We start from the raw sequence: 25,870 nt of genomic DNA, 5'->3' as shown, positions 1-25,870 counted from the left end.
CTGTCCAATGTGCGTCTACCTCATGTGTCTTCTTGTCAGAGAGATTTTTCCTTTTGTATTACTTTTCAGTTCTTCTAAATTGTCAATTGTTTTGGCATCATTTTATTTTCCCATTAAAAGTATTAACTGACATTCAGACAGACATTCTGTTAATTGATTTAATATTGCATGCATGCAAGCTTGTGTTTTGATTACTAGATAGTACATACATCGTTTCTGATTGTCAACATGTTTAGAGTATTTACTGGTTGAACCCACTGAGTGACTTTGTCCAATTACAACTTTTTTAGAATTTTGTTCCACGACACTATTCAGTGGCATCCAATCACTGATCCAATCACTCTTGAAAACAGAGAAAGCAACCTATCATAAAGAACAACATCTCAAAAGAAGGCGTGACTGACAAAATATACAGAAAAAAACGTCTACATCCCGCCCTTCGGTCTGGTAGTGATCCAGCGTTCTGGCCAATCAGCAAAGGATTCTGAGGATAGCGACACGCTCCCGCCAAATCTGACTGACGGGCGCGAGGCAGCAACGGGGATCCAGGCGAAGGGTGCGTGTGGGAGATGCGGATAGAATAAAATTCACTTAGTCTTAAAAGTTATACAACCCAGTCATCGTTATATTTGCATGATATTAGTGTTACTCTGGAAGACCTGTCAATCTTGCTACTTCATATGGTTTTGTGTTATTGCAACGCTTTTCCGCACAAGGATATCAAAAGTGAGGGAAGTTCTCGGATGGTGATGCTGGCGGCGGAAGATCCATCCGTGGACGGGCATTTAGCATCCACTCCACGGAGGAGAGGTAGCGACGATATTTTGCTATGTTTTAACCTTCAAATGTGTTGGGCATTTAGTTATCTAACTGAGGTAGCTATGTACTGTTTGGTTTGCCTTTCTCTACGACCGCATAGCAACTCAACACTAACTTCTGTCTAGCTAGCTAGTTTAGCTAACTAGCATGCTGCATTTAGCCAGCTAACTACTGTACTAGTAGCATGTTGTAACTAGCTAACCTCAAGTAAAGTTAGCTAGCTAACACCCAGTTATTATCGTTAGCCAGACCCTCATAACATTCCCAAGCTTAGTGTAAAGTGAACTTTCATGTAACGTTAGCTAGCTACCCTTGAAGTTTCCTTTAGTTAATCTTTATAATTTATAAGTCAGCCAGCCAGCTTGGGCGCTAACGTCAGTTGGCTTTGATGTGATGAGTTGGTGCTAACCTTACAAGCTAGCTTGACACCCCATTGCCTTCAGTTAGCTAATCTGAACCAAAACACTCAATGACTTCGGTGGTTTTGCTGACGAGCTTGTTGATTGTCAGAAAATATAGCATTTTAATTAGACATCGAGTCACATTATCGTACTGCTACAAACTTTGCTTGCTAGCTAACTTAGCTAACAAACAAGCATTTTTTTCTTTGAGGCAACCCCTTCTCTCCCCGCAGCGGTATGAGTGTAAAGTTAGCTATAGCCGGGCCTTTGCACTGGGCTTCGGTTGATTCACCGAATGGCGGGAGAGCAAAGCTAACACCTCCCAGTAGTTTGCCCAACCACTTGTGCCATAGTCTCGTAGCTAATTTTTACTACTTGATTAAAAATTATATTTGAACGACATCGATAGTCCGTTTACTTGGTTGGTGGCAAGTCTAGATAACTTTTGATTGCTCCCTAGTTGACTGACAAGTATTTATTACATATGTCCTTGAATAACCTGGATGCATTTGTCAAACTAACAGTATGAGTAAACTAAGAACAAAGGACTAATTATAGCAATACAGTTGAGTGGGAGACAAAGTAGTTGGTGATTAAGTCAAATGTGTAGAGGCTATTCTTGTGGTTGTCCTTTTGACTTTGGACATTTTATAAAGATACTGCACCAAATGCTTTGTTCTAGTAAATGTTGTGCAACAAAGGGACCGATAACATGTTTGCAGCTGGAGCCATTGTACTAATGCAATTACTGATAATGAAGTAAAAGTGCATTGAAAAACAAATCCATAATATAAATGCAACGTGTTGTGCAAACTTTCTGTTGGGCCCATGTTTCATGAGCTGAAATAAAATCGTAGACATTTTCCATATGCACAAATCTTATTTCTCTCAAATTTTGTGCACAAATTTGTTTAACCTCCCTGTTAGTGAGCATTTCTCCTTTGCCAATATAATCCATCCACCTGACAGGTGTGGCATATCAATAATCTGATTTTAACAGCATGATCATTACACTGGTGCACCTTGTGCTGTGTACAATTAAAAGGCCACTCTAAAATGTGCAGTTTTGTCACACAACACCACGGCTGTCTCAAGTTTTGATTGAGCGTGCAATTGGCATGCTGACTGCAGGGATGTCCACCAGAGCTGTTACCAGAAAATGTAATGTTCATTTCTCTACCATAAGCCGCCTCCAATGTCGTTTAGAAAATATGGCAGTATGTTGAACCGGCCTCACAACCGCAGACCACGTGTAACCACACCAGCCCAGGACGTCCACATCAGGCCTCTTCACCTACAGGATTGTCTGAGACCAGCCACCAGGACAGTTGATGAAACTGGGCTTACACAACTAAAAGTTTCTGACAGTTTGTGCAGAAATTCGTCTCAGGAAGCTCATATGCGTCCTCACCAGGTCTTGACCTGGCTGCAGTTTAGCGTCGTAACCAACTTCAGTGGGCAAATACTTAACTTTGATGGCCACTGGCATGCTGGAGAAATATGCTCTTCACGGATGAATCCCGGGTTCATCTGTACCGAGCAGATGGCAAACAGTGTATGCCGTTGTGTTGGTGAGCAGTTTGCCGATGTCAACGTTGTGAACAGAGTGCCCCGTGGTGGGGGGGGTTATGGTATGGGCAGGCATAAGCTACGGACAACAAACACAATTGCATTTTATCAATGGCCATATGAATGCAGAGATACTGTCACGAGATCCTGAGGCCCATTGTCATGCCAGTCATCTGCAGCCACCACATGTTTCGGCATGATAATGCACGGCCCCATATCGCAAGTATCTGTACACTTCCTGGAAGCTGAAAATGTCCCAGTTCTTCCATGGCCTACATACTTGTTGTCCATGTTTGGGATGCTCTGGATTGACGTGTACGACAGCATGTTCCAGTTCCCGCCAATATCCATATACTGACTAGTTTTCAGATCTACGATCTTACCATTTAAGGTATCTGTTACCAACAGATGCTTATCTGTATTCGAAATCATGTGAAATCCATAGATTAGGGCATAATGAATATATTTAAATTGACTGATTTGAAATTGTTGCATTTTATATTTTTGTTCAGAAAAGGTTTCATGACAGGAGAATGATTGTGGGATTGTTGTCCTCTCATCTTCCATACCCTGTTTTGGTTACAGGTATGGATGGCAAAGTCAAACCCAGCAATGCTAACAAGAAGCTTGTTCAGGGTAAGTGAATCTGGTGTTTTGAATGCATATCAGATGGTTTTATTTTGCAAAAGGAGACAGCATTATGCATCATCAAACTATTTGAAACAATTCATAGAAATTATGATTTAGTAAATTATATTTCAGATGAATCAAATTCATGTAATAATTTAGTCTTTGCTTTATCACTCTAAATGTTATCATTATTGTTTTCCCAAAGATTTGTTAATATAACATAGATTTAGTCCAACTTGAACATCAGTGATGATAAAGGATATTTTCTCCTCAGCTCGTCTTCCATTCAAGCGTTTAAACCCAGAGCCCAAGGAGACCAGTGAGTCCAAAAGGACCTGCACCCTTTCCCGGCCTGGGCTCTCAGATGGGGAGAATGAATCCGATTGCTCCCCCCTACCTGTGTGCCATGGACCTGCCCTGGTTAACGGCCGTGGCCCCCTGGATGGATTCATGAGTCGCAGTACCCAAGTGTCCCCTGCCAAAAGCATAATTATTGATCTCACTGAGGACTCCAATTCAACTGACCTTTTAAAGCAGCAACCTACGACACCCATTGTTGCCTCGTGTCCTCCAACACAAAACAACAACCTGAGCAAAACCCTAAGTGCTGTAACAGCCACCAAAACAGATCACACTGCCAAGACAGAGCCCATAGACTACAACCTGGGGGATGAACAGAAGGATGGGGAGGAGGAGAAGGACAGGGGGGACACAGCATCCATCTCACAGCTAGACACCACACAGGGTTCTGACACGGAGGAAGACGAAGAGGAAGACGAGGAACAAGAGCAGTCTGTTGAGGCTGATATGTCCAGTCATGGGAATGGGTCCATGCTTTCTCCTTCATCCACCAGCTCTCTGTCAGCAGCCGAGAGCTCCCCAGAGGCTGCTAAGACAGAGAACACTCCAACTGTCACAGTGAGTACAAAATGGCAATTAAATTCAATAAACATTCAATGTCAGCAGTGATTTTTGAATAAATGTACATCAGCAAGCTCCTGTTAACTTTTCATGTCACTATTCTGAAATGAAAAATTATAAATCTATAGGTTACCTATCTTCCTCTCTCTTTACAGGAGCCAAATACCACCCCTAAAATAGAGCAGAAAACTGTGAAAAGACGATCTTTAAAGGTATAATTAGCGGCAATAAGACATTTTAGTATTTTGCTTACTTTTGCATCCAAATGCCTATTTAAACATCTTCATCTAGACACTTATCTAAAACGGAATTTGTGCTTCTCTCCATAGAGTTTGCAGGAGCAAGAGGAGAGGCTACACCAGCGCAAAGAGAGAGAGCGGCAGCGGGAGGAGGCTAAAGACGCTAAAGAGAAGAAGAAAGAGGAGGCTCGCAAACTGAAGGAGGAGAGGGAGAAGGAAAGAAAGGAGAAAAAGGAGAAAGAAGAGCGTGAAAAAAGAGAGAAAAGGGAGAAAGAGGAAAAGGAAAAAGCAGAGAAATTAAGAGCGAAAGAGGAGCAACGCAAATCGAAGCAAGAGTGAGTGTTGCTTGATCCAAAAACCAGCTAGCTACAGATCTGAAATGTCTTGTTACTTTTATATTGACTCGACTGGAAAAATTGATTGAATGTTTATTTATTTTTTATTAAAGCAAATGTAATCCTTGCAATTGACATTCACATATAATTTCCCCCAGGGCAAAACTTGAAGAAAAGAGAAAGAAAGAGGAGGAAAAACGGTTGAAAGAAGAGAAGGATGTGAGTTGATAATTTTGTATCTATTCTCTAAAATTAAATGTAATGTCTGACACTGACATTTTTAACCTCTCTGGGGTATGTGGCATCCCACCCGCGGGACACACTATTCAACAGCCAGTGAAATAGCAGGGCGGCAAATTAAAAACAACAAAAATCTCATAATTCAAATTTCTCAAACATACAACTATTATTTCCCATTTTAAAGATGCACTTCTCATTAATCCAACCACATTGTCCGATTTCAAAAAGGCTTTACGGCGAAAGCATAACATTAGATTATGTTAGGACAGCGCTGAGACAAGAAAAACCACACAGCCATTTTCCAAGCAAGGAGAGGCATCACAAAAACCAGAAATACAGCTAAAATTAATCACTAACCTTTGACGATCTTCATCAGATGACACTCCCAGGACTCAATGTTACACAATACATGTATGTTTTGTTCAATAAAGTTCATATTTGTATCCATAAACCCCATTTTACATTGGTGCGTGATGTTCAGAAAATGTTTTGCCTCAAACTGCCGGTGAATGAGCACATCAATTTACAAAAATACTCATCATAAACGTTGATAAAATGTACAACAGTTATTGAAAGAATTCTAGATGCACTTCTCCTTAATGCAACCGCTGTGTCAGATTTCAAAATAGCTTTACGGCGAAAGCAGTGTTCAATATTCTGAGTACAGAGCTCAGCCATCAAAGCAAGCTATACAGTTACCCGCCAAGTTCTGGAGTCAACAAAACTCAGAAATAGTATTATAACTCTAAACTTACCTTTGCTGATCTTCGTCGGAATGCACTCCCATTTCCACAAGAAATGTTTGTTTTGTTCGATAACTCCATATTTATGTCCAAATACCTCAGTTTTGTTCGCGCGTTCAGATCACTATTCCAAAGGCACAATGCGCGAGCGTAAAACCATAGCCGAAAAGTCAAAAAGTTCCATTACCGTTCGTAGAAACATGTCAAACGATGTTTACAATCAATCCTTAGGGTCTTTTTATCATAAATATTCAATAATATTCCAACCGGACAATAGCGTATTCATTACAGAGGAAAAGGAAGGAACGGCGCGCCTGTGTGACCGCGCAGTAAACAACTCATTGGTCTCAGGCAGTCCACTTGTTGAGTCAGCTCTTATTCTCTCCCCAGTAACAGTAGAAGCATGAAACACAGTTCTAAAGACTGTTGACATCTAGTGGAAGCCTTAGGAAGTGCAAAATGAACCCTAAGTCACTGTATAGGCAATCACTTAAAAAATACAAACCTCAAATTTCCACACTTCCTGGTTAGATTTTTCTCAGGTTTTTGCCTGCCATGTGAGTTATGTTATACTCACAGACATCATTCAAATAGTTTTAGAAACTTCAGTGTTTTCTATCCAAATCTACTAATAATATGCATATCCTACCTTCTGAGCCTGAGTAGCAGGCAGTTTACTACGGGCACGCCTTTCATCCAGATGTCAAAATACTGCCCCCTACCCTAGAAGTTAAGCTTGACAATTGCCACTTAATTGTAACAGACCTGATAATGCATCTTAACATTTTCTATACAGAGGCTCAAAGCCGAGAAAGCTGAGATCACACGATTTCTACAGAAACCCAAGACTCCCCAGCAGGCCACAAAGGTAAGATTCCTCTGACTGGATTGAACAAGAAGGGGAAAAAAATAGAAATCACAAAATGGTGGTGTTAATTTAATGTAAAACTTTTCTTACCTTTATCTCTCCTACTTCAGACCCTTGCGTCTGCCTGTGAAAAGTTTGCCCCGTTTGAGATAAAGGAGCACATGTGTCTGGCGCCGCTGACCCGAGTCCAATGTGCGGATGTGGTCCTGGAGGAACTGGACCGGTACCTGGCTAAACCTGATGGAAGCCTGGATGGCCTGAGTGACTGGACCAGAAATAAGCCCCGCAGATCAGGCCAGACCAAGCCCAGAAGCACATACCCTATGAGGTGAGACCACCACACCCTTAAAAAAAAATCTGCGGGGACTTGAATTACTGAAGTCTTGACATTTTTGAGAAACTGAAGAATCAGGGATTCCTACTGGAAAGAAGCCATTTTCTGTACTCTCCTATTTTGACGTTGCCACCTGTTTCTGTTGTCTGCATAGGGAGTGTATGGCGGTGGTGGAGGGGCCCAAATCAGACGGTGTGCCTGACCGGCAGCACTACGGCCGCATGAAGCTCCTTCAGTTCCGTGAGAACTACCGGCCTGCCTACTGGGGCACGTGGAGGAAAAACAGCCCCCACATCTCCCCTCGCTGCCCTCTCAGAAAGGACAAGGTGAGGCTTCCCTCATACTCTGACCATGATCCTTTTCAGTCCCTTCACTTCTTGAATGAGGGAAAAAAGTATTTGATCCCCTGCTGATTTTGTATGTTTGCCCACTGACAAGGTAATTATCAGTCTATAATTCTAATGGTAGGTTTATTTGGACAGTGAGAGACAGAATAACAACAAAAAATCCATAAAACCGCATGTCAAAAATGTTATAAAATGATTTGCATTTTAATGAGGGAAATAAGTATTTGACCCCTCTGCAAAACATGACTTAGTACTTGGTGGCAAAACCCTTGTTGGCAATCACAGAGGTCAGACATTTCTTGTAGTTGGCCACCAGGTTTGCACACATCTCAGGAGGGATTTTGTCCCACTCCTCTTTGCAGATCTTCTCCAAGTCATTAAGGTTTCGAGGCTGACGTTTGGCAACTCGAACCTTCAGCTCCCTCCACAGATTTTCTGTAGGATTAAGGTCTGGAGACTGGCTAGGCCACTCCAGGACCTTAATGTGCTTCTTCTTGAGCCACTCCTTTGTTGCCTTGGCCGTGTGTTTTGGGTCATTGTCATGCTGGAATACCCATCCACGACCCATTTTCAATGCCCTGGATGAGGGAAGGAGGTTCTCACCCAAGATTTGACGGTACATGGCCCCGTCCATCGTCCCTTTGATGCGGTGAAGTTGTCCTGTCCCCTTAGCAGAAAAACACCCCAAAGCATAATGTTTCCACCTCCATGTTTGACGGTGGAGATGGTGTTCTTGGGGTCAAAGGCAGCATTCCTCCTCCTCCAAACACGGCAAGTTGAGTTGATGACAAAGAGCTCCATTTTGGTCTCATCTGACCACAACACTTTCACCCAGTTGTCCTCTGAATCATTCAGATGTTCATTGGCAAACTTCAGACGGGCATGTATATGTATTCCTGAGCAGGGGGACCTTGTGGGCGCTGCAGGATTTCAGTCCTTCACGGCGTAGTGTGTTACCAATTGTTTTCTTGGTGACTATGGTCCCAGCTGCCTTGAGATCATTGACAAGATCCTCCCGTGTAGTTCTGGGCTGATTCTTCACCGTTCTCATGATCATTGCAACCCCACGAGGTGAGATCTTGCATGGAGCCCCAGGCCGAGGGATATTGACAGTTCTTTTGTGTTTCTTCCATTTGCGAATAATCGCACCAACTGTTGTCACCTTCTCACCAAGCTGCTTGGCGATGGTCTTGTAGCCCATTCCAGCCTTGTGTAGGTCTACAATCTTGTCCCTGACATCCTTGGAGAGCTCTTTGGTCTTGGCCATGGTGGAGAGTTTAGAATCTGATTGATTGCTTCTGTGGACAGGTGTCTTTTATACAGGTAACAAGCTGAGATTAGGAGCACTCCCTTTAAGAGTGTGCTCCTATTCTCAGCTCGTTACCTGTATAAAAGACACCTGGGAGCCAGATATCTTTCTGATTGAGAGGGGGTCAAATACTTATTTCCCTCTAAGGCCAGGTCGCAATTGTAAATGAGAACTTGTTCTCAACTTGCCTACCTGGTTAAATAAAGGTAAAATAAATAAATAAAATTAAAATGCAAATCAATTTGTAACATTTTTGACATGTGTTTTTCTGGATTTTTTGTTGTTATTCTGTCTCTCTCACTGTTCAAATAAACCTACCATTAAAATTATAGACTGATCATTTCTTTGTCAGTGGGCAAACGTACAAAATCAGTAGGGGATCAAATACTTTTTTCCCTCACTGTATCCAGGTTTGACTTAAGGTTTAGATTTGTAATTGTTTTATTTTATTATTATTATTATTATTAACTTAGGTATTGTTAGCTAGCGCTAGTCAGATGTACCTGCGCCAAAACTCTGGTATTTTTCATCCTATAGCTTGTTCCCATCGTTTTTAGATAATGAGCCAACATGTTTTCAGCACTTATTTCCCTGACTGATGGAAACTCGTTTTGTCATGCTCTCTTCTCTCTGCAGCAGAGATATAGGGCGCAATCGTCAAATCACAGAATTGAATCGCAATACATATAGAATTGTGATAATCGCAATGCATATCGTATCGGCACCTAAGTATTGTGATATCATATCGTGAGGTCCCTGGTAAGATGTCAGTTGTTCTGTGACTTCCATGTTTCATGTGCTTTCTATGTAGGATTAAAGTCTGTGTTCCCTCTAGGACCTGTTGGATTATGAGGTGGACAGTGATGAGGAGTGGGAGGAAGAGGAGCCAGGAGAGTCCCTGTCACACAGTGAAGGGGTAGGTCTCTTTTTCAATACACTTCTGTCACAGTTTTTGATGTTGTTTGATATCAAGATTAGCTCATTGTTGCAAACTGAATCATTCTAGCTGATTGTGAGGACCTAAACTGACTCTTGTTTTTGCAGGAGGATAATGATAATGATGGAGGTGAAAATGATGACGATGATGAGGATGGTTTCTTCGTACCACATGGATACCTATCAGACGGGGAGGGCGCATTGGAGGAAGAGGTACGTTCAATTGCCCTTCATTCCGTATGCATGTCTTTATTTACTGTTCTTTTCCAGTGGACTGGTTTGACTAATGATTGACGTGCTTTACATTGTAAGGGGTGGAGACATTATCCACGGCTTATTTTTAGCACACGTAATTGCTCCTATCCCTGTGGTGTGATTCCAGGAGGGTGGCGACCCAGAGAAGCAGAAGGTGCGTCAGAAGCTGAAGGCCCGGGAGTGGGATGAGCTGATGGCCAAGAAGAAGGTGAAGGTGCTAGAGGCTGTGGTGAGGGGCTGTGTGTGGGAGGGACAGGGTCCCCATCTGGAGCTCTTGCAGCAGTTTGCGGTGTGCCTGCTGGAACCCCTGCCCAAGCCAGAGCCCTCCACCCCAGAGGACAACACACAGAAACTACAACAGAAACTACAAGAAGATGAGCAGCGTGAGTACATTCTTATGCCTGGGGGAACATCATGCAGGTAAGCGGAGTTCTTTTGTCTCTGCAGTATTGTCTTTTAGAACCTTTTGGGCCTTAGCCTTGTCACCGCTAAGTGATCATCTGAGTCATGTTTTACTGACTGAAGCGTGATGAAATGTAGGTCTTGGTTTGCATGGAAAAACTGACCAGGTGTGCTTGTCTTTTGATATGCTTATCTGAGTTCTTACAGAATGATGTACATTGGTAATTTGGTTGAGCCATGTGCTGTTCAAATAGTGTCACTAGCTAGGTTTCCATCCAATTGGCTACAGATTTTCATACAAATATTCTAAAATCCGCATGAAGAAAATGTGCATTTTCCCACTAGTGGTGTTCCCACCAAACGGACTTGTTGCAGATAAAAAAATATGTGCATGATGATGTAGTGCACACAATGTACTGTTTCGTGTAAGTTTTCATGTACTGAATACAAATCTAAAGTTGTGTGTTTCCATCGCACTTTCAACTCTACCGATAGTTTTGTCACATACTATTACGTTAATTAGCAAATGTGCATACTCTGGTCTTGGCACGTGCGCTCTAGCCAACAGCTCACAGATACAGTGCAGGTAGGCTAGTCTACATGAGATTATTATTGGAAAGGAGCATCAAGATCACTGCACTTTCATCACTGTGAAGTTCATCAGAACTGATTTAATATGTAGTCTAATAAATGGTTTCCCAGGTTGTAGTGGGAGGAAAACACACCATATCATCGCATGACTACAAGTTTACTTCGATATGATTGTTATATCAATATTTTCACATAAAGGCATTTCCACCGCCGTTTCTCGCATAATACATGTTACAGACAAAAAGATCCCACCATGTCTAACGAACAAATGACCTGTCTACATTTTATAAATTGTACCGAAACTTCTTGTTTCCATCACAGCTGTTGTGATAAAAAAAAATGTATATGGTGTAACTTGGAAAAGTCATACCGATGGAGACATGGTTAGTTTTGGCTGACTTTTTTGAGTAGCTCTGAATGGTCAAACTGTAGTTACCTGAGCACTAACTGACTTCAGCATGCATTTATGTCTACACCAAGGGTGTTAAACATGCATAGGTTTTTCCCTGGGGAATGACCTCACTCTACATTGAAATGACTAAAACCAAATTGAAACTGTGAAGAAATTATAATAGTGATAATGATAATTACTCTGTCCGCTTGGTAACAATCACCAAAACAAAAGCTAGACAGTCAGGGAGAATTGAAATAAAATACAAAGGGATATTTCTCTTTTTGCTAATTTTGACGGCAAATAAATTGATGGCAAGGAAATATAACCCGTCTTTAGAGTGGGCCTCCTGACCTCGTTAAAGACCGAAAGTGGCCCACGGGGCAAAATTAGATAGTTTGACACCCCTGGTCTACACCAATCTTTTGATTGTGGTGATGGATATAACACCCGAGACTGATATGAGATCTATCTGTACTCATCATGAAGCACTTATTGATAGCTGTCAAGACTGCAAGGGAGACATCTAAACTAAAGACCATTCACAATCACGTAAGAGATCTGTATTGTTTTCAGACCAGCTTTGTGTTATCGAAGTCACTTAGTATTTACTGTGCCACAAGTGATTGTGAACTGTCAACACTCTTCATGGCTGACCTGAGTTGCTCAATAGCTCCCTGAGGGAGTATCTGTTCATATTGAATGGCGCCTTTTGCCCAAACCTTGCGTGAATAAGCCTAGATGTAGAATGTGTTTTAAAAAACCTTCCTATCTCCCTTCCCAAACCATATCTTCAGTGCTGTTCCAGTTGTTGCCCCTGCTACATGGAAATGTGAACAGTAATAAGGTGATCATCACAGAGTTCCAGGAGTTTTGTCGCCAGCAGTCGACCTCGCCCATCTCCAGCCCTCAGAACTCAGGAGACAACATCCCCACCAGGTGACTTCAAACCTGATTTACTTAACGTTTGCTATTTTACAGAATTAGTCAAGTCATATATGGTCATTATTAAACTTGTGCAGATGCTTTATAAAAGTATTCATTTTTCATTACTGAAATGGTCTCCCATCTGCTTCTGCTCTAGGGTCCGTCTAAAGCGCCTTATCAAGGGGAACGCTGTGTATGAGAAGCGCTCAGCCTTCAGACGCTGCTGCTGGTACGTCAAATCAGACGTCCTGGCTCGCTTCATCCAGGAGGCCCTCCCTGTACCCTGCCAGTGGAACTACCTCACCTCAGGGACTCATGTGCCCCGTGAAGAGGCCCCAGTGGCCACAGGCTCACAGGGCAACTCCCCAACCATCCCCCAGCCCTCCCACACGCCATCCTCCAAGACCCCCTCCTCCAACAAGAGGAAGAGTGCCGGCAGCATGTCCATCACCAAGTTCATGAAGAAGGCTGCCGACCCTGAGCAGGTAGGACACGTCTGGTGAAATCTTCATATGAAGTAGCTTTGTTCTGATCCTATTGCTTTGACTGTTACGTAAGATTCTAATGTACTCCTTTCTTTCAGGCGGAGGCGATGAAGACAGATGGGTTCCAGGCAGACACAGAGGAAGATGAGGATGAAGCAGACTGCGTCATAATCAGCACACAGAAAGGTCAGTTTCCTGGCATATTGTCTGCCTTTAGACAGGAGTTAAGTGGAATTGAGAGACAGGGTAATAGTTTGTCCTAGATATTTCTAGGAGGGGAGGCATTGACATTGAATGTCTTACTCTGCAGGATCTTCCAGAAAAGATACTTCCCCCACAGAGAACAAGAGCACAGAACAAATGGAGGTGACCCCCTCTGACACAGCTGCTCTCTTCCTGCCTCGGGCCACTCCCACCCTGGCCACCGCCTAAGGACTGCCCCCTGACTCTGGGTGTGTGCGTTTGTCAGAAATAAAATCAGGTCTTCAAGATAACACACTGGTAGTGGCACACATGCCACCCACACGGTATTACAACCCCACTCTGCTCCGTTAAGTACCAGACAGTGCCTGTAAAAAGGAAAGTGTCTGACAAAGAAACTCATTGGTGTATTTTGTTCCAATGTTAAACCATTCATTACTTGGTTCAGTTGGAATGTCAGACATGTTTATATGGATGTCTTTGCTTGGTGAGGAGTTGGAGATGGCTCAGACAGTCAAGGCTCTGCTACCACAGCTGATTGGGTGGACCAGTGCCCACTGAAGTAGTTGCTGTCTGCTTCACCGTAGGCCCAGTAACTTTTATATGTATTTGTTTAAAAAAAATAATACTTGAACTGGTTGAATTCATTAAAAATAAATAATGATTAAATGTACTGCACTTTTATATGCCCTCCCCCTGCCTTATCTGGATGCCTTTATCAACACACCACCACTCATCCATCCTTTCAAGAAGTACTTCATTCAATATGGCAAGTGCTGTTGTCTTTCAGGCTGCTAACGTAGTGCTTATTGTACTATTCTAAACCTCCATTTTGTGTTTGTTAATAATGGTTGAGGTGGAATAGTAAATGGCTGACCAATATTAAAAACATTGCGGTTTGCCTTACATTTTTGTGGCAGAGAATGCTCTCCTGTTGCAGTTTGCAGGTATGATTTAAGGTGTCTCACAACTTCTTTAAATAAAGCATTATTTAAAAATGAACATGCTTTATGTGCAGCCATTTGCAAATCCTAAATGTTTCTTTTTTTTATGGGGGATAAAGCAATATCTTGATGCAACCTTCATCTTTATTACAGGCAGGTTTAAAAGCAACAAAACATGACTGAGCTTTGATACCTAGACAGAGCATGACCTTCATTTTCTAGTTATTCTTAAACAAGGTTAGGAAAACATTACTTAGTACATTTGCTAATTGCTGCTGTTCATGTTCGGACTAAAGTGAAACATTGGAGGTTACGCATGAACGTGCTGTGAGGAGAGGTAGGTTGTTGTCATTCCAGCCATCACCTGGGATAAGCCTCGGCAAAAAAAAATCATTTTTGGTTACATACAGTACACACCAACCACCACTATCACAGATTTCCATGCTGCTGAAATCAAATAACATTCTTGATAATTTAGAAATATAATAGGAAATTACTCTATTGAATGAGGGTTTTGTAAGTCATTCAATTAAGAAAGCTTCTAACATCAGGAGCTCTGTCCAGTAACCTTCACTTTTAAGGTACTGGTATAGCTTGCTGCTGTAATCTTAGTGTTAGTGAGGTCCAAAATAGAATATTACAAGTTACCTTAAATAAAATAGCTTAACTGTTATTGTGGTCCACAGCTAGTCTGGCTCACAAAAACAGCAACTGAAACCTTATTACTCGACAACCAGTCACCACCCATTCGTTCATATGTAAAGCTAGTATTGTATGTCAGTATTTGTTGCGTAAGCAGGATGCACGTTGAAGCGGAGCAGAAGGGTGACACTGACAACAGGATCTCATACCATGCTGAGCTCTCTGTAGGAGTAAGGGAGCCATTTCAGATCATCCTACATTCAAGGTACAATACAAAAAAACACTGCATGGCATTATGTCTCCTCTTAGAAACCCCTGTTATTGTTTCCTTTAAAGGATTAGTTGTGTATTTCTACAGCCTTTGAAATGTGGTTTGGGGATGAAGGTGTCATCTCCAACCTGGAGGTGGAGACGCAGGGACAGTTCAGCCAAGGGTTCGAATATTCTTCAGTAGCTCTGGCTTGAGGAGTGCAGGACCCTTTCCAACAGCAGCAGAAATGTCCGCTTGCACTGCGGCATCCCAAGAAAATGTCAGCAGAACCGCAGGGACCTCCGAGAGAGAGGCATTAGTCAGCACCTTGTACAACAAAAGTACATTTATTGCATTGCTTATTTTGCCTGATATTTACATTTCTGAAAAAATGTCTCTGCTTACCAGGCTACATTCATTCAGGGCCAACTCTTGGTCCTCCCGGAGTTTGTGTCCTCCTGGCGCCACCAGCTCAAAGGGCTGCCAGCCGTCCACCAGGGAGTCCCGCACAAACTGGAAGAGCACAGACACCTTGTCCCAGGCCAGGAAGGTGCCTGAAGGGCAAAATGTGAAAATGGAGGCACTGTGCTTTTACCGGTATTTACAACATTATCCACTAGCGTTGCTGCAGGTAGAAAATTCTACTAAATGTTCTGTACTTAACCCAAGCAGTCTCCAATCAATGTCTGGTTGTGCATGTGAGTTTGGGGGGGAATCGTCTAAGCCAGGGGACGCGTAACTCTGCCAATGTTAAATCGCACAAAACCTATTATTTGGCAGGAATACTATTTGTAGATCAGTGATCCTACACCTCACTTTGTTCAAGCTGATTCGCCAACGGACTATGGAAGTTACATTGTAACGCAGTTTGTGAGTTTTGTGCAATTAAGGTGCACAGAGCTACGAGTCCTACTGCCAAATGAATCTAAGAATGATAGTGTGAAGTTATAAGCACCCCCATGCATTTGACTGGTGAATAGCTACAGTACACCAGCTGTTGGAAACCTTAAACATTCTTTGCTCAAATGTTTATACAGTACAAGTAAAACGTTTGGACACACCTACTCATTCAAGGGTTTTTCTTAATTTTTACTATTTTCTCCATTGTAGAATAATAGTGAAGACATCAAAGCTATGGAATCATGTAGTAACCAAAAAAGTGTTATCGACATATATTTTATATTTGAGATTCTTCAAAGTAGCCACCCTTTGCCTTGATGACAGCTTTGCATACTCTTGGCATTCTCTCAACCAGCTTCATGAGGAATGCTTTTCCAATAGTCTTGAAGGAGTTCCCACATATGCTGAGCACTTCTTGGCTGCTTTTCCCTCACTCTGCAGTCCAAATCATTTCAAACCATTTCAATTGGGTTGAGGTCAGGTGATTGTGGAGGCCAGGTCATCTGATGCAGCACTCCATCACTCTCCTTGGTCAAATAGCCCTTACACAGCCTGTGGGTTTGTTTTGGGTCATTGTCCTGTTGAAAAACAAATGATAGTCCCACTAAGCACAAACCAGATGGGATGGCGTATCACTGCAGAATGCTGTGGTAGCCATGCTGGTTAAGTGTGCCTTGAATTCTAAATAAATCACAAACGTGTCACCAGCAAAGCACCCCCACACCTCCTCAATGCTTCACAGTGGGAACTACACATACGGAGATAATCCATTCACCTACTCTGCGTCTCACAAAGACACAGAGGTTGGAAACAAAAAGTTCAAATTTATACTCAGACCAAAGGACAGATTTCCATCGGTCTAATGTCCATTGCTAGTGTTTCTTGGCCCAAGCAAGTCACTTCTTATTGGTGTCTTTTAGTAGTGGTTTCTTTGTAGCAATTTGACCATGAAGGCCGGATTCATGCAGTCTCCTCTGAACAGTTGATGTTGAGATGTGTCTGTTACTTGAACTCTGTGAAGCATTTATTTGGGCTGCAATCTGAGGCTAGTAACTAATGAACTTATCCTCTGCAGCTGAGGTAACTCTGGGTCTTCCTTTCCTGTGCCAGTCCTCATTAGAGCCAGTTTCATCATAGCGTGATGGTTTTTGCAACTGCACTTTTTTATTTTACCTTTATTTAACTAGGCAAGTCAGTTAAGAGCAAATTCTTATTTACAATGATGGCCTACCGGGGAAATGCCTTGTTCAGGGGCAGAATAACAGATTTGTACCTTGTCAGCTCGGGGATTCGATCTAGCAACTTTTCGGTTACTGGCCCAACGCTCTTGAAGAAACTTTCAAAGTTCCTGAAATGTTCTGGATTGACTGACCTTCATGTCTTAAAGTAATGATGGACTGTCGTTTCTCTTTGCTTATTTGAGCTGTTCTTGCCATAATATGGACTTGGTCTTTTATCAAATAGGGCCATCTTCTTTATACCCCCCCTACCTTGTCACAACTGATTGGCTCAAACGTATTAAGGAAATAAATTCCACAAATTAACAATGCACACCTGTTAATTGAAATGGCTTCCAGGTGACTACCTCATGAAGCTGGTTGAGAGAATGCCAAGAGTGTGCAAAGATGTCATCAAGGCAAAGGGTGACTACTTTGAAGAACCTCAAATATAAAAAAGATGATTTATTTAATACTTTTTTAGTTACTACATGATTCCATATGTGTTATTTCATTGTTTTGATGTCTTCACTATTATTCTACAATGTAGAAAATAGTACAAATAAAGAAAAGCCCTGGAATGAGTAGGTGTGTCCAAACTTGACTGGTACGGTCTATCACAGTGCTATCCGTTTTGTCACCAAAGCCCCTGATACCACCCACCACTGCGACCTGTATGCTCTAGTCAGCTGGCCCTCGCTACATATTCGTCGCCAGACCCACTGGCTCCAGGTCATCTATAAGTCTATGCTAGGTAAATCTCCGCCTTATCTCAGCCCACTGGTCACGATAACAACACCCACCCGTAGCACACGCTCCAGCAGGTATATCTCACTGGTCATCCCCAAAGCCAACATCTCCTAAATTTCTGAAGCTGGAGACTCATATCTCCCTCACTAACTTTAAACATCAGTTATCTGAGCAGCTAACTGAGCAGCTTACCGATCGCTGCAGCTGTACATAGCCCATATGTAAATAGCCCATCCAATCTACCTACCTCATCCCCATAGTTTTTATTTACTTTTCTGCTCTTTTGCACACCAGTATTTCTACTTGCACATCATCATCTGCACATCTATCACTCCAGTGTTAATTTGCTAAATTGTAATTACTTCGCTACTATGGCCTATTTATTGCCTTACCTCACGCCATTTGCACACTTTCTTTTTTCTATTGTGTTATTGACTGTACGCTTGTTTATTCCATGTGTAACTCTGTGTTGTTGTTTGTGTCGCACTGCTTTGCTTTATCTTGGCCAGTTGTAAATGAGAACTTGTTCTCAAATAGCCTACCTGGTTAAATAAAGGTTAAATAAAATATATATATTTTAACTATTTCTGCTTATCACATTAAAGTAGGTGTTTGCTGGCAGATACAGACCCTGCAGTATGTTTCCATCAGGCAGTCGTATTCTCAGCAGAGTGTAGTTGTATTTCCTCCTCTCCCTCTGCTCCTCTCTCTCCCGCATGGCCTTGGTACGCAGCATGGCGTTCTTCTCCACCGCCTCGCTCCTGAATACCACACACAACCACCATGACTTTATCTTACAAACAAAATAGTCATAACCGGAACAAACCACCCAACAATAATACACGTCATGTGCACTAACGGAGTGTACCTTACTACGATAATAATTGTATTTGTTATTGTGTATCAGTGCCATCCGTGAGTTGTCCATACTTTTGCTGCTGCTCCCTCTTGAGCTCCTCTGCAGTGAGGTTGTAGAACTCTGGGGGTAGTTCGAAACGCATGGCGTTGGGGGAGGGTCTGAAGGCCTGGGGCTGGTGGTCCAGCTGGGCTCTGACTGGCTCTCCCCTTTGCAGCCGGTCCATACTCTCCTTCATCACCTCCAGGGCCTCCGGGTCATGCTCCATCAGCACCAGGAACTCTTCACTCTCCTCTGGGAAGGCAAGATGAATCTGCAATTATTATCCCGGGTACCACTTATAGCAGTGGTTCTCAACTGGTTTTGTATTGGGATCCAAATTGAATCAGGTTGTCTCGATCCAATATTTGCATCGCTTTTTGTTGTTGATGTCGTCAAAGATGCAATCTGGAAAAATATTTTCATAGTAAATGTAGCAATTATATGACAAGGGAACAACAGTCCCACCGTTTTCATTGTCAATAAATCCATTTTGCACATACAGTTGAAGTCGGAAGTTTACATACACTTAGGTTGGAGTCATTAAAACGAGTTTTTCAACCACTCCACAAATTTCTTGTTAACAAACTATAGTTTTGGCAAGTCAGTTAGGACATCTACTTTGTGCATGACAAGTCATTTTTCCAACAATTGTTTACAGACAGATTATTTCACTTATAATTCACTGTATCACAATTCCAATGGGTCAGAAGTTGACATACACTAAGTTGACTGTGCCTTTAAACAGCTTGGAAAATTCCAGAAAATGATGTCATTGCTTTAGAAGCTTCCTGATAGGCTAATTGACACCATTTGAGTCAATTGGAGGTGTACCTGTGGATGTATTTCAAGGCCTACCTTCAAACTCAGTGTCTCTTTGCTTGACATCATGGGAAAATCAAAAGAAATCAGCCAAGTCCTCATAAAAAAAATTGTAGACCTCCACAAATCTGGTTCATCCTTGGGAGAAATTTCCAAACGCCTGAAGGTACCAAGTTCATCTGAACAAACAATAGTACGCAAGTATAAACACCGTGGGACCACGCAGCCGTCATGCCGCTCAGGAAGGAGATGCGTTCTGTCTCCTAGAGATGAACGTACTTTGGTGCAAAAAGTGCAAATCAATCCCAGAACAGCAAAGGACCTTGTGAAGATTCTGGAGGAAACAGGTACAAAAGTATCAATATCCACAGTAAAACGAGTCTTATATTGACATAACCTGAAAGGCCACTCAGCAAGGAAGAAGCCACTGCTCCAAAACCGCCAGACTACAGTTTGCAACTGCACATGGGGACAAAAATCGTACATTTTGGAGAAATGTCCTCTGGTCTGATGAAACAAAAATAGAACTGTTTGGCCATAATGACCATCGTTATGTTTGGAGGAAAAAGGGGGAGGCTTGCAAGCCGAAGAACACCATCTCAACCGTGAAGCACGGGGGTGGCAGTATCATGTTGTGGGGGTGCTTTTCTGCAGGAGGGACTGGTGCACTTCACAAAATAGATATATTGAAGCAACATCTCAAGACATCAGTCAGGAAGTTAAAGCTTGGTCGCAGATGGGTCTTCCAAATGGACAATGATCCCAAGCATACTTCCAAAGTTGTGGCAAAATGGCTTAAGGACAACAAAGTCAAGGTATTGGAGTGGCCATCACAAAGCCCTGACCTCAATCCCATAGAAAATGTGTGGGCAGAACTGAAAAAGCGTGTGCAAGCAAGGAGGCCTACAAACCTGACTCAGTTACATCAGCTCTGTCAGGAGGAATGGGCCAAAATACACCCAACTTTTTGTGGGAAGCTTGTGGAAGGCCACCTGAAACATGTGACCCAAGTTAAACAATGTAAAGGCAATGCTACCAAAAACGAATTGAGTGTAGGTAAACTTCTGACCCACTGGGAATGTGATGAAAGAAATAAAAGCTGAAATAAATCATTCTCTCAACTATTATTCTGACATTTCACATTCTTATAATAAAGTGGTGATCCTAACTGACCTAAGACAGGGAAGTTTTACTAGGATTAAATGTCAGGAATTGTGAAAAACTGAGTTTAAATGTATTTGGCTAAGGTATGTAAACTTCCGACTTCAACTGTATTCTTGATGAAGAATGTTAAGCTCACTGGTTTGAGACCCCCCCCAATAAATTATAAATTATGAAAGAAAATATAGGTTTCTTATCATTTTTACCCACTTTCTACCTGGTTTTAGTTTTGACTGAAGTATAATATACACTACATTACCAAAAAGTATGTGGACACCTGCTCGTCGAACATCTCATTCCAAAATCATGGGCATTAATATGGAGTTGGTCCCTTCTTTGCTGCTATAACAGCCTCCACTCTTCTGGGAGGCTTTCCACTAGATGTTGGAACATTGCTGCGGGGACTTGCTTCCATTCAGCCACAAGATCATTTGTGAGGTCGTGCACCGATGTTGGGCGATTAGGCCTGGCTCGCAGTCGGCGTTCCAATTCATCACAAAGGTGTTCGATGTGGTTGAGGTCAGGGCTCTGTACAGGCCAATCAAGTTCTTCCACATCGATCTCGACAAACCATTGCTTTGTGCACGGGGACATTGTAATGCTGAAACAGATAGGGGCCTTCCCCCTGTTGCCACAAAGTTGGAAGCACAGAATCGTCTAGAATGCCATTGTATGCTGTAGCGTTAAGATTTCCCCCTGGAACTAAGGGACCTAGCCCGAACCATAAAAAACAGCCCCAGACCATTATTCCTCCTCCACCAAACTTTACAGTTGGCACTATGTGTTCAGACAGATTGCGTTCTTCTGGCATCCGCCAAACCCAGATTTATCCTTCAGACTGCCAGATGATGAAGCGTGATTCATTACTCCAGAGAACATGTTTCCCCTGCTCCAGAGTCCAATGGCAAGTTTTACACTACTCCAGCCGACACTTGGCATTGCGCATGGTGATCTTAGGCTTGTGTGCAGCTGCTCGGCCATGGAAACCCATTTCATTAACCTCCTGAAGAACAGTTATTGTGCTGACGTTGCTTCCGCAGGCAGTTTGGAACTCAGTAGTGAGTGTTGCAACCAAGGACAGACGATTTTTACGCGCCTCGCGCTTCAGCACTCGGTGGGCCCGTTCTGTGTGCTTGTGTGGCCTACCACTTCGCGGCTAAGCCATTGTTGCGCCCTAAACATTTCCAGTTCACAATAACAGCACTTACAGTTGACCGGGGCAGCTCTAGCAGGGCAGAAATTTGACGAACTGACTTGTTGGAAAGGTGCCATGTTGAAAGTCACTGAGCTCTTCGGGAAGGCCCTTTTACTGACAATGTTTGTCTATGGAGATTGCATGGCTGTGTGCTCGATTTTATACACCCAACAGCAATGGGTGTGGCTGAAATAGCCAAATCCACAAATGTGAAAAGGGTGTCCACATACTTTTGTGTGTATATATAGTGTATTTAAAAAAAAAAAAATCCGACACTCATTTAAAACCTCCCGCGACACACCAGCTGAGAATCGCTGCTCTTTAGTATGACTCTGCAGATACATACTAGGCCACACAGACAATAGGAAGCACAGATTTTGCATTTGTATGGATTTACCCTGTCCCTCCACATCCAGCATGATGCTCTGAAAGCCCACAGCCTGCAAGAACTCCCGACTGCCCTCCACAGTCTTCACCTTCTCCTAAGGACAGAGAGAGAGATCAGAGAGAGAGAGAGAGATCAGAGAGAGAGATCAGAGAGAGAGAGAGAGAGAGAGAGATCAGAGAGAGAGAGAGATCAGAGAGAGAGAGATCAGAGAGAGAGAGATCAGAGAGAGAGAGAGAGAGAGAGAGATGAATGGACCACACTGACAGAAAACATTGAGTCTCACATTACCCTCCTTATGACTCAAATGTACCTGGAACACCTTGTTACTGAGTTTGATCTTCCTGTACTTCTCCTCTGTGGGGTTCTTACAGATGTTTTCAATGTACCTGAGAAGATGGGAGAAAATTATGGGATGTCAGGACACTCATCGCATGAACTCTTGTCAACATGACAATATAAATCACACATTATAGCAGGGTTTCCCAAACTCGGTCCTGGGGCCCCCCTGGGTGCACATGTTTTTTGCCCTAGCACTACACAGCTGATTCAAAGAATCAAAGCTTGATGATGAATTGGTTATTTGAATCAGCTGTTAAGTGCTAGGGCAAAAACCAAAAACGGACACTCAGGGGGGGCCCCAGGACAGAGTTTGGGAAACCCTGCATTATAGGACAGTTCCATTTCTCACTTGCTTATGATGTCCACTGCAGCCTTGACTTTCTCCCTGTCCTTGTTGAAGGTATGAACCATCATTATGGAAGCCTCCACTGCGTCCTCTTCAAACCGCTGTTGGACAAGACAAGGTTTATCATGTGTATTCAGTCAGGACCATACTAATGAAAAAGGAGGGTTTGTGGCAAATTAGTGTTAAGGCTTTTGACATCAATTCTTCATGTCAGTCAAAATCACATAATGCAATCATGACATCATATGACTTTAAAAAGAAGAATCATTTTCAGACCTACCATGAAAATGGCCTCTTTAATGTGCACTTCTCTCTCGCTCTTAGTTAAGGTGGCTCCAGTAAGCGGGCAGGTGAAATACACACCTGTTACTGAGAGAAATGCCGGATCCTTAACACTGGAGCCCTGCAAAAGACGACACATACTAGCTATAAATAACAACTCAATGGCAGTAGTGGCACAATAATTTGTATGTGAGCAACAGTAACATGCTGACCACACCGCTCGCGTTGGTAAATAAATGTACACATACATGTTATTCAATCATTGCACCCACACTGGTCAGGCGCCCGCGTCTGCGTAGACAGGTGCTAAAATAGAACTTGGTTATATTTGTGACGCTTGACTCGCTGCAAGTCCCGCCTCTCCCATCTCCTCATTGGTTTTTAGCAGCATATACCCACATGGGTGATTGAAAGATGAACTGAGGTCCACACTCCAGTCCAGTTGGTAGTGGTAATGCACCTTAAAGATGGTTGCCAACTGCCATATAAAGTCGAAAGAAGAAGCCTGAAGGAGGAAAGATTAGTAGAAACTAACTTTATCCTTTTATCTGTGAATAATTGTCAGAGTAGAGGACCTTGTGCATTTCAGGTAAAATAACAACCCAATGTTTATACCCCAGGACAAATTAGCAAGCTAAATTGCCATAAATGTTTAATGCTTTTCAACCTGTCCCAAAATTAATATAGTCGGTTCAGAGTTTGTTTTGATATTTCAAACTGCGTGTCCTGATCGCATCTGGTGTGGGTGGACAAAATCAAATAGCGCGCAATGGAGTGTGCGGTCTGGTCAGCATGTAAGGGGAAATGTATTAATGTAATGTATTCCTTGCCTCAACAGCTGTTATCTTTTCCTTCTCAGTCGCTGCTACTGCTGCAGCTTCTGCCTCAAGCTCTCTTTTCACTGTGGAGTGATAAATTAAGAAAGACCATTAACCCACAACCCAGTTCTCTATTTCTGACCACTGATGTGAAACACCTGCACGGCTTTGACATCATCAGTCATTCAAGCAGCAGTTGTTGGATGCATAGGAATCGCTCACCCTGGAGCCGGATGGCATCCTGTGAGGTTTGTGCCCGTGGGCGTGGCTGCCCCTCGATCCTGGCCAGAGCTGCAGCCCCTGCCTTCTGAGCTCCTTCAGTGGGAGCAGCATGACGGGGCTTGGCAGGGCCACTGTTCTGCACCACTCGGGGCTTGGAGCTGCAGGGAACAGAAGGGGACACGTTCACCATTTGACTGCACTTACACTTCATGCTGTGATGTATAAAGTTACATGGCTTGTTAGCTAAACTCACAAGGGTTTGCATTTAATAGAACAGGCTATGATGATGTAGTCTAGCTGATACCAAACTCAAAGTCCTCCTGACTTCAGAGTCTGGAAAGGCTGTTTTGATTTTATTGGCACGATGAGTTGATAATGAAGTGGGCTTTTACGGTTTGGTTCTCCTCTGGCTCTTTCTCACGCCATGTGTCTTTCTTTTACACCTGCTACGTTAGGTTACTCTCAATCAAACACCCACAGACCCCGAGAGCTGCCCCCTTCCATTACATCTGTTACGGTTTCAAATCCAAACGAGAGGTCTCAAACATAGAAATATTATATTTTGTTCTCAACCCCCCAGGAAATTGTGTTGTTGTTGAGAGAACCAATCAATGCCTCCGCTCAATTACTGAGAGAATATCGCATTAACAAACGGCCTCCTTTCCAGACCAGTGAGTTACAGCTCTTCCTCCATAGAGGTCCTATTAAATTGGTCCGTTCTACCCGGGATGTCCCCATTGAAGTTGACACTAAATGGTTAGGGTAGGGCCGTCCCAAGGATAACGGAGAGCACTGACCCTATTAAATTAGAATTTAATTAACGTTATAAAGTATTACAATTCCTGACTATGTCTTCTTCGCTGTGTGGTGGCGTAAACCAGGCTAATGTAACGACGATGCACCCTGTCCAGAACACTAGAAAAACAAACATAACGGAGCCCATTCAAGTGACGGGGAAGGCAACTCTACGAATCAGACATACCATATACTTGCGGTGTCGATTATATAAACATCTTTTCAACAACTGAACTGTCAACAGCATGAGCAAAGCCGTTAACGTTAGCTGGCTACGTTAGCGTGCTAGCTCACTAGAAAAGTTTGTTTACCTGCCGCCTTCTGCGAGTTTCTTTCCTGGCCCCGCTGACTTGAATTGTATATCTTTCTTTATGTCCTCGAAAAATTTCTTCATTGTTGACTGTTTTTCACAAGAAAATAACCTGAAATACAGCACAGCTGAATGAGAAAAGCTTAGTATATTCTTTACATCAAAATGCAAGGTTCGTTACCACAGCCACAAAGTCATATTCCGCCTATTTCGACAATGTATTCTTAAATGTGATTTTAAACCTAACCTTAACCAAAATTTTAACCTTATGCCTAACCGTAAATGAAGATCAGAAAGCACATTTTTGTTTTCATCATTTTTTCCAATATAGCACATTTGACTTTGTGGCTATGCTATCTAGTGAAACTCTGCAAGGAAGAGGAAACGGACGAAAGAAACGGGTCTGTCCACGAAGTAGTAATACATGATGTACAGCGGCCTCTGGTGGTCTGGATGTACAATCATGCGGTTGCGTTCCAATGAAATAAATACGTTTTTCTCAATTGCGTACAAGCAATTTTGGGATCTATGTTGAAACGTATCTATAGCAGAACAGCAATTATCAAATGCTCAAATACATAAACAGAACTTCTGATAATTTTCTTGCCTTTGTACCTGACTTGCATATCTTAGACCATCTTTTGCAAAACT

General features: G+C 42.7%; 2 protein-coding genes across 5 annotated transcripts; one reads left to right on the top strand and one right to left on the bottom strand.

The window, feature by feature from the left end:
• Nucleotides 1-502: 502 nt before the first annotated feature.
• LOC106613808 (chromatin assembly factor 1 subunit A) lies at nucleotides 503-13,945 on the top strand. The gene is made up of 16 exons (XM_014216438.3): nucleotides 503-810; nucleotides 3,375-3,425; nucleotides 3,694-4,337; nucleotides 4,496-4,552; nucleotides 4,670-4,914; nucleotides 5,073-5,133; nucleotides 6,694-6,765; nucleotides 6,876-7,093; nucleotides 7,254-7,425; nucleotides 9,591-9,671; nucleotides 9,800-9,904; nucleotides 10,074-10,329; nucleotides 12,128-12,269; nucleotides 12,415-12,742; nucleotides 12,841-12,928; nucleotides 13,053-13,945. The coding sequence occupies exons 1-16, from the start codon at nucleotides 681-683 to the stop codon at nucleotides 13,172-13,174; spliced, it is 2,772 nt and encodes a 923-aa protein (XP_014071913.2). The 5' UTR covers nucleotides 503-680; the 3' UTR covers nucleotides 13,175-13,945.
• Nucleotides 13,946-14,011: 66 nt separating this feature from the next.
• On the bottom strand, nucleotides 14,012-25,627 carry LOC106613809 (UBX domain-containing protein 6). Of its 4 annotated transcripts, none has more exons than XR_014379005.1 (12): nucleotides 25,497-25,627; nucleotides 25,221-25,331; nucleotides 24,115-24,272; nucleotides 23,905-23,975; nucleotides 23,073-23,195; nucleotides 22,796-22,893; nucleotides 22,418-22,493; nucleotides 22,117-22,201; nucleotides 18,577-18,796; nucleotides 18,277-18,407; nucleotides 15,185-15,520; nucleotides 14,012-15,079 (listed from the first exon to the last, which is right to left on the bottom strand). XR_014379005.1 is itself a non-coding variant. In XM_014216439.3 (12 exons), exons 1-12 carry the CDS (start codon nucleotides 25,553-25,555, stop codon nucleotides 14,954-14,956), a joined length of 1,407 nt encoding a protein of 468 aa, XP_014071914.2. In that variant the 5' UTR covers nucleotides 25,556-25,627; the 3' UTR covers nucleotides 14,012-14,953. The 4 variants fall into 4 exon arrangements, 3 of the variants coding, with proteins under 3 accessions (XP_014071914.2, XP_014071915.1, XP_082812945.1); XM_014216439.3 differs by having other exon boundaries at nucleotides 15,185-15,333; XM_014216440.3 differs by having other exon boundaries at nucleotides 15,185-15,333; nucleotides 25,221-25,502.
• Between the last annotated feature and the right edge of the window lie 243 nt (nucleotides 25,628-25,870).

Source organism: Salmo salar, chromosome 10 (genome assembly GCF_965601325.2).
Source record: "Salmo salar chromosome 10, fSalSal1, whole genome shotgun sequence".
Taxonomy (NCBI): Eukaryota; Metazoa; Chordata; class Actinopteri; order Salmoniformes; family Salmonidae; genus Salmo; species Salmo salar.
Note: the sequence above shows the minus strand (reverse complement) of the source record. Positions and strands in the feature narration are given on the sequence as shown.

Bases quoted from the DNA above. Each gene is read 5' to 3' on its own strand.
- LOC106613808 (XM_014216438.3), top strand. From the start codon at position 681: ATGGTTTTGTGTTATTGCAACGCTTTTCCGCACAAGGATATCAAAAGT. The intron at 7,426-9,590 runs GTGAGGCTTCCC...TGTTCCCTCTAG, and splicing joins GCCCTCTCAGAAAGGACAAG to GACCTGTTGGATTATGAGGT. The intron at 10,330-12,127 runs GTGAGTACATTC...CCATATCTTCAG, and splicing joins ACTACAAGAAGATGAGCAGC to TGCTGTTCCAGTTGTTGCCC.
- LOC106613809 (XM_014216439.3), bottom strand. From the start codon at position 25,555: ATGTGCTATATTGGAAAAAATGATGAAAACAAAAATGTGCTTTCTGAT. The intron at 25,332-25,496 runs GTTAGGCATAAG...GCTGTATTTCAG, and splicing joins CTTTCTGATCTTCATTTACG to GTTATTTTCTTGTGAAAAAC. The intron at 18,408-18,576 runs GTATGGACAACT...TGTGGTATTCAG, and splicing joins AAGAGGGAGCAGCAGCAAAA to GAGCGAGGCGGTGGAGAAGA.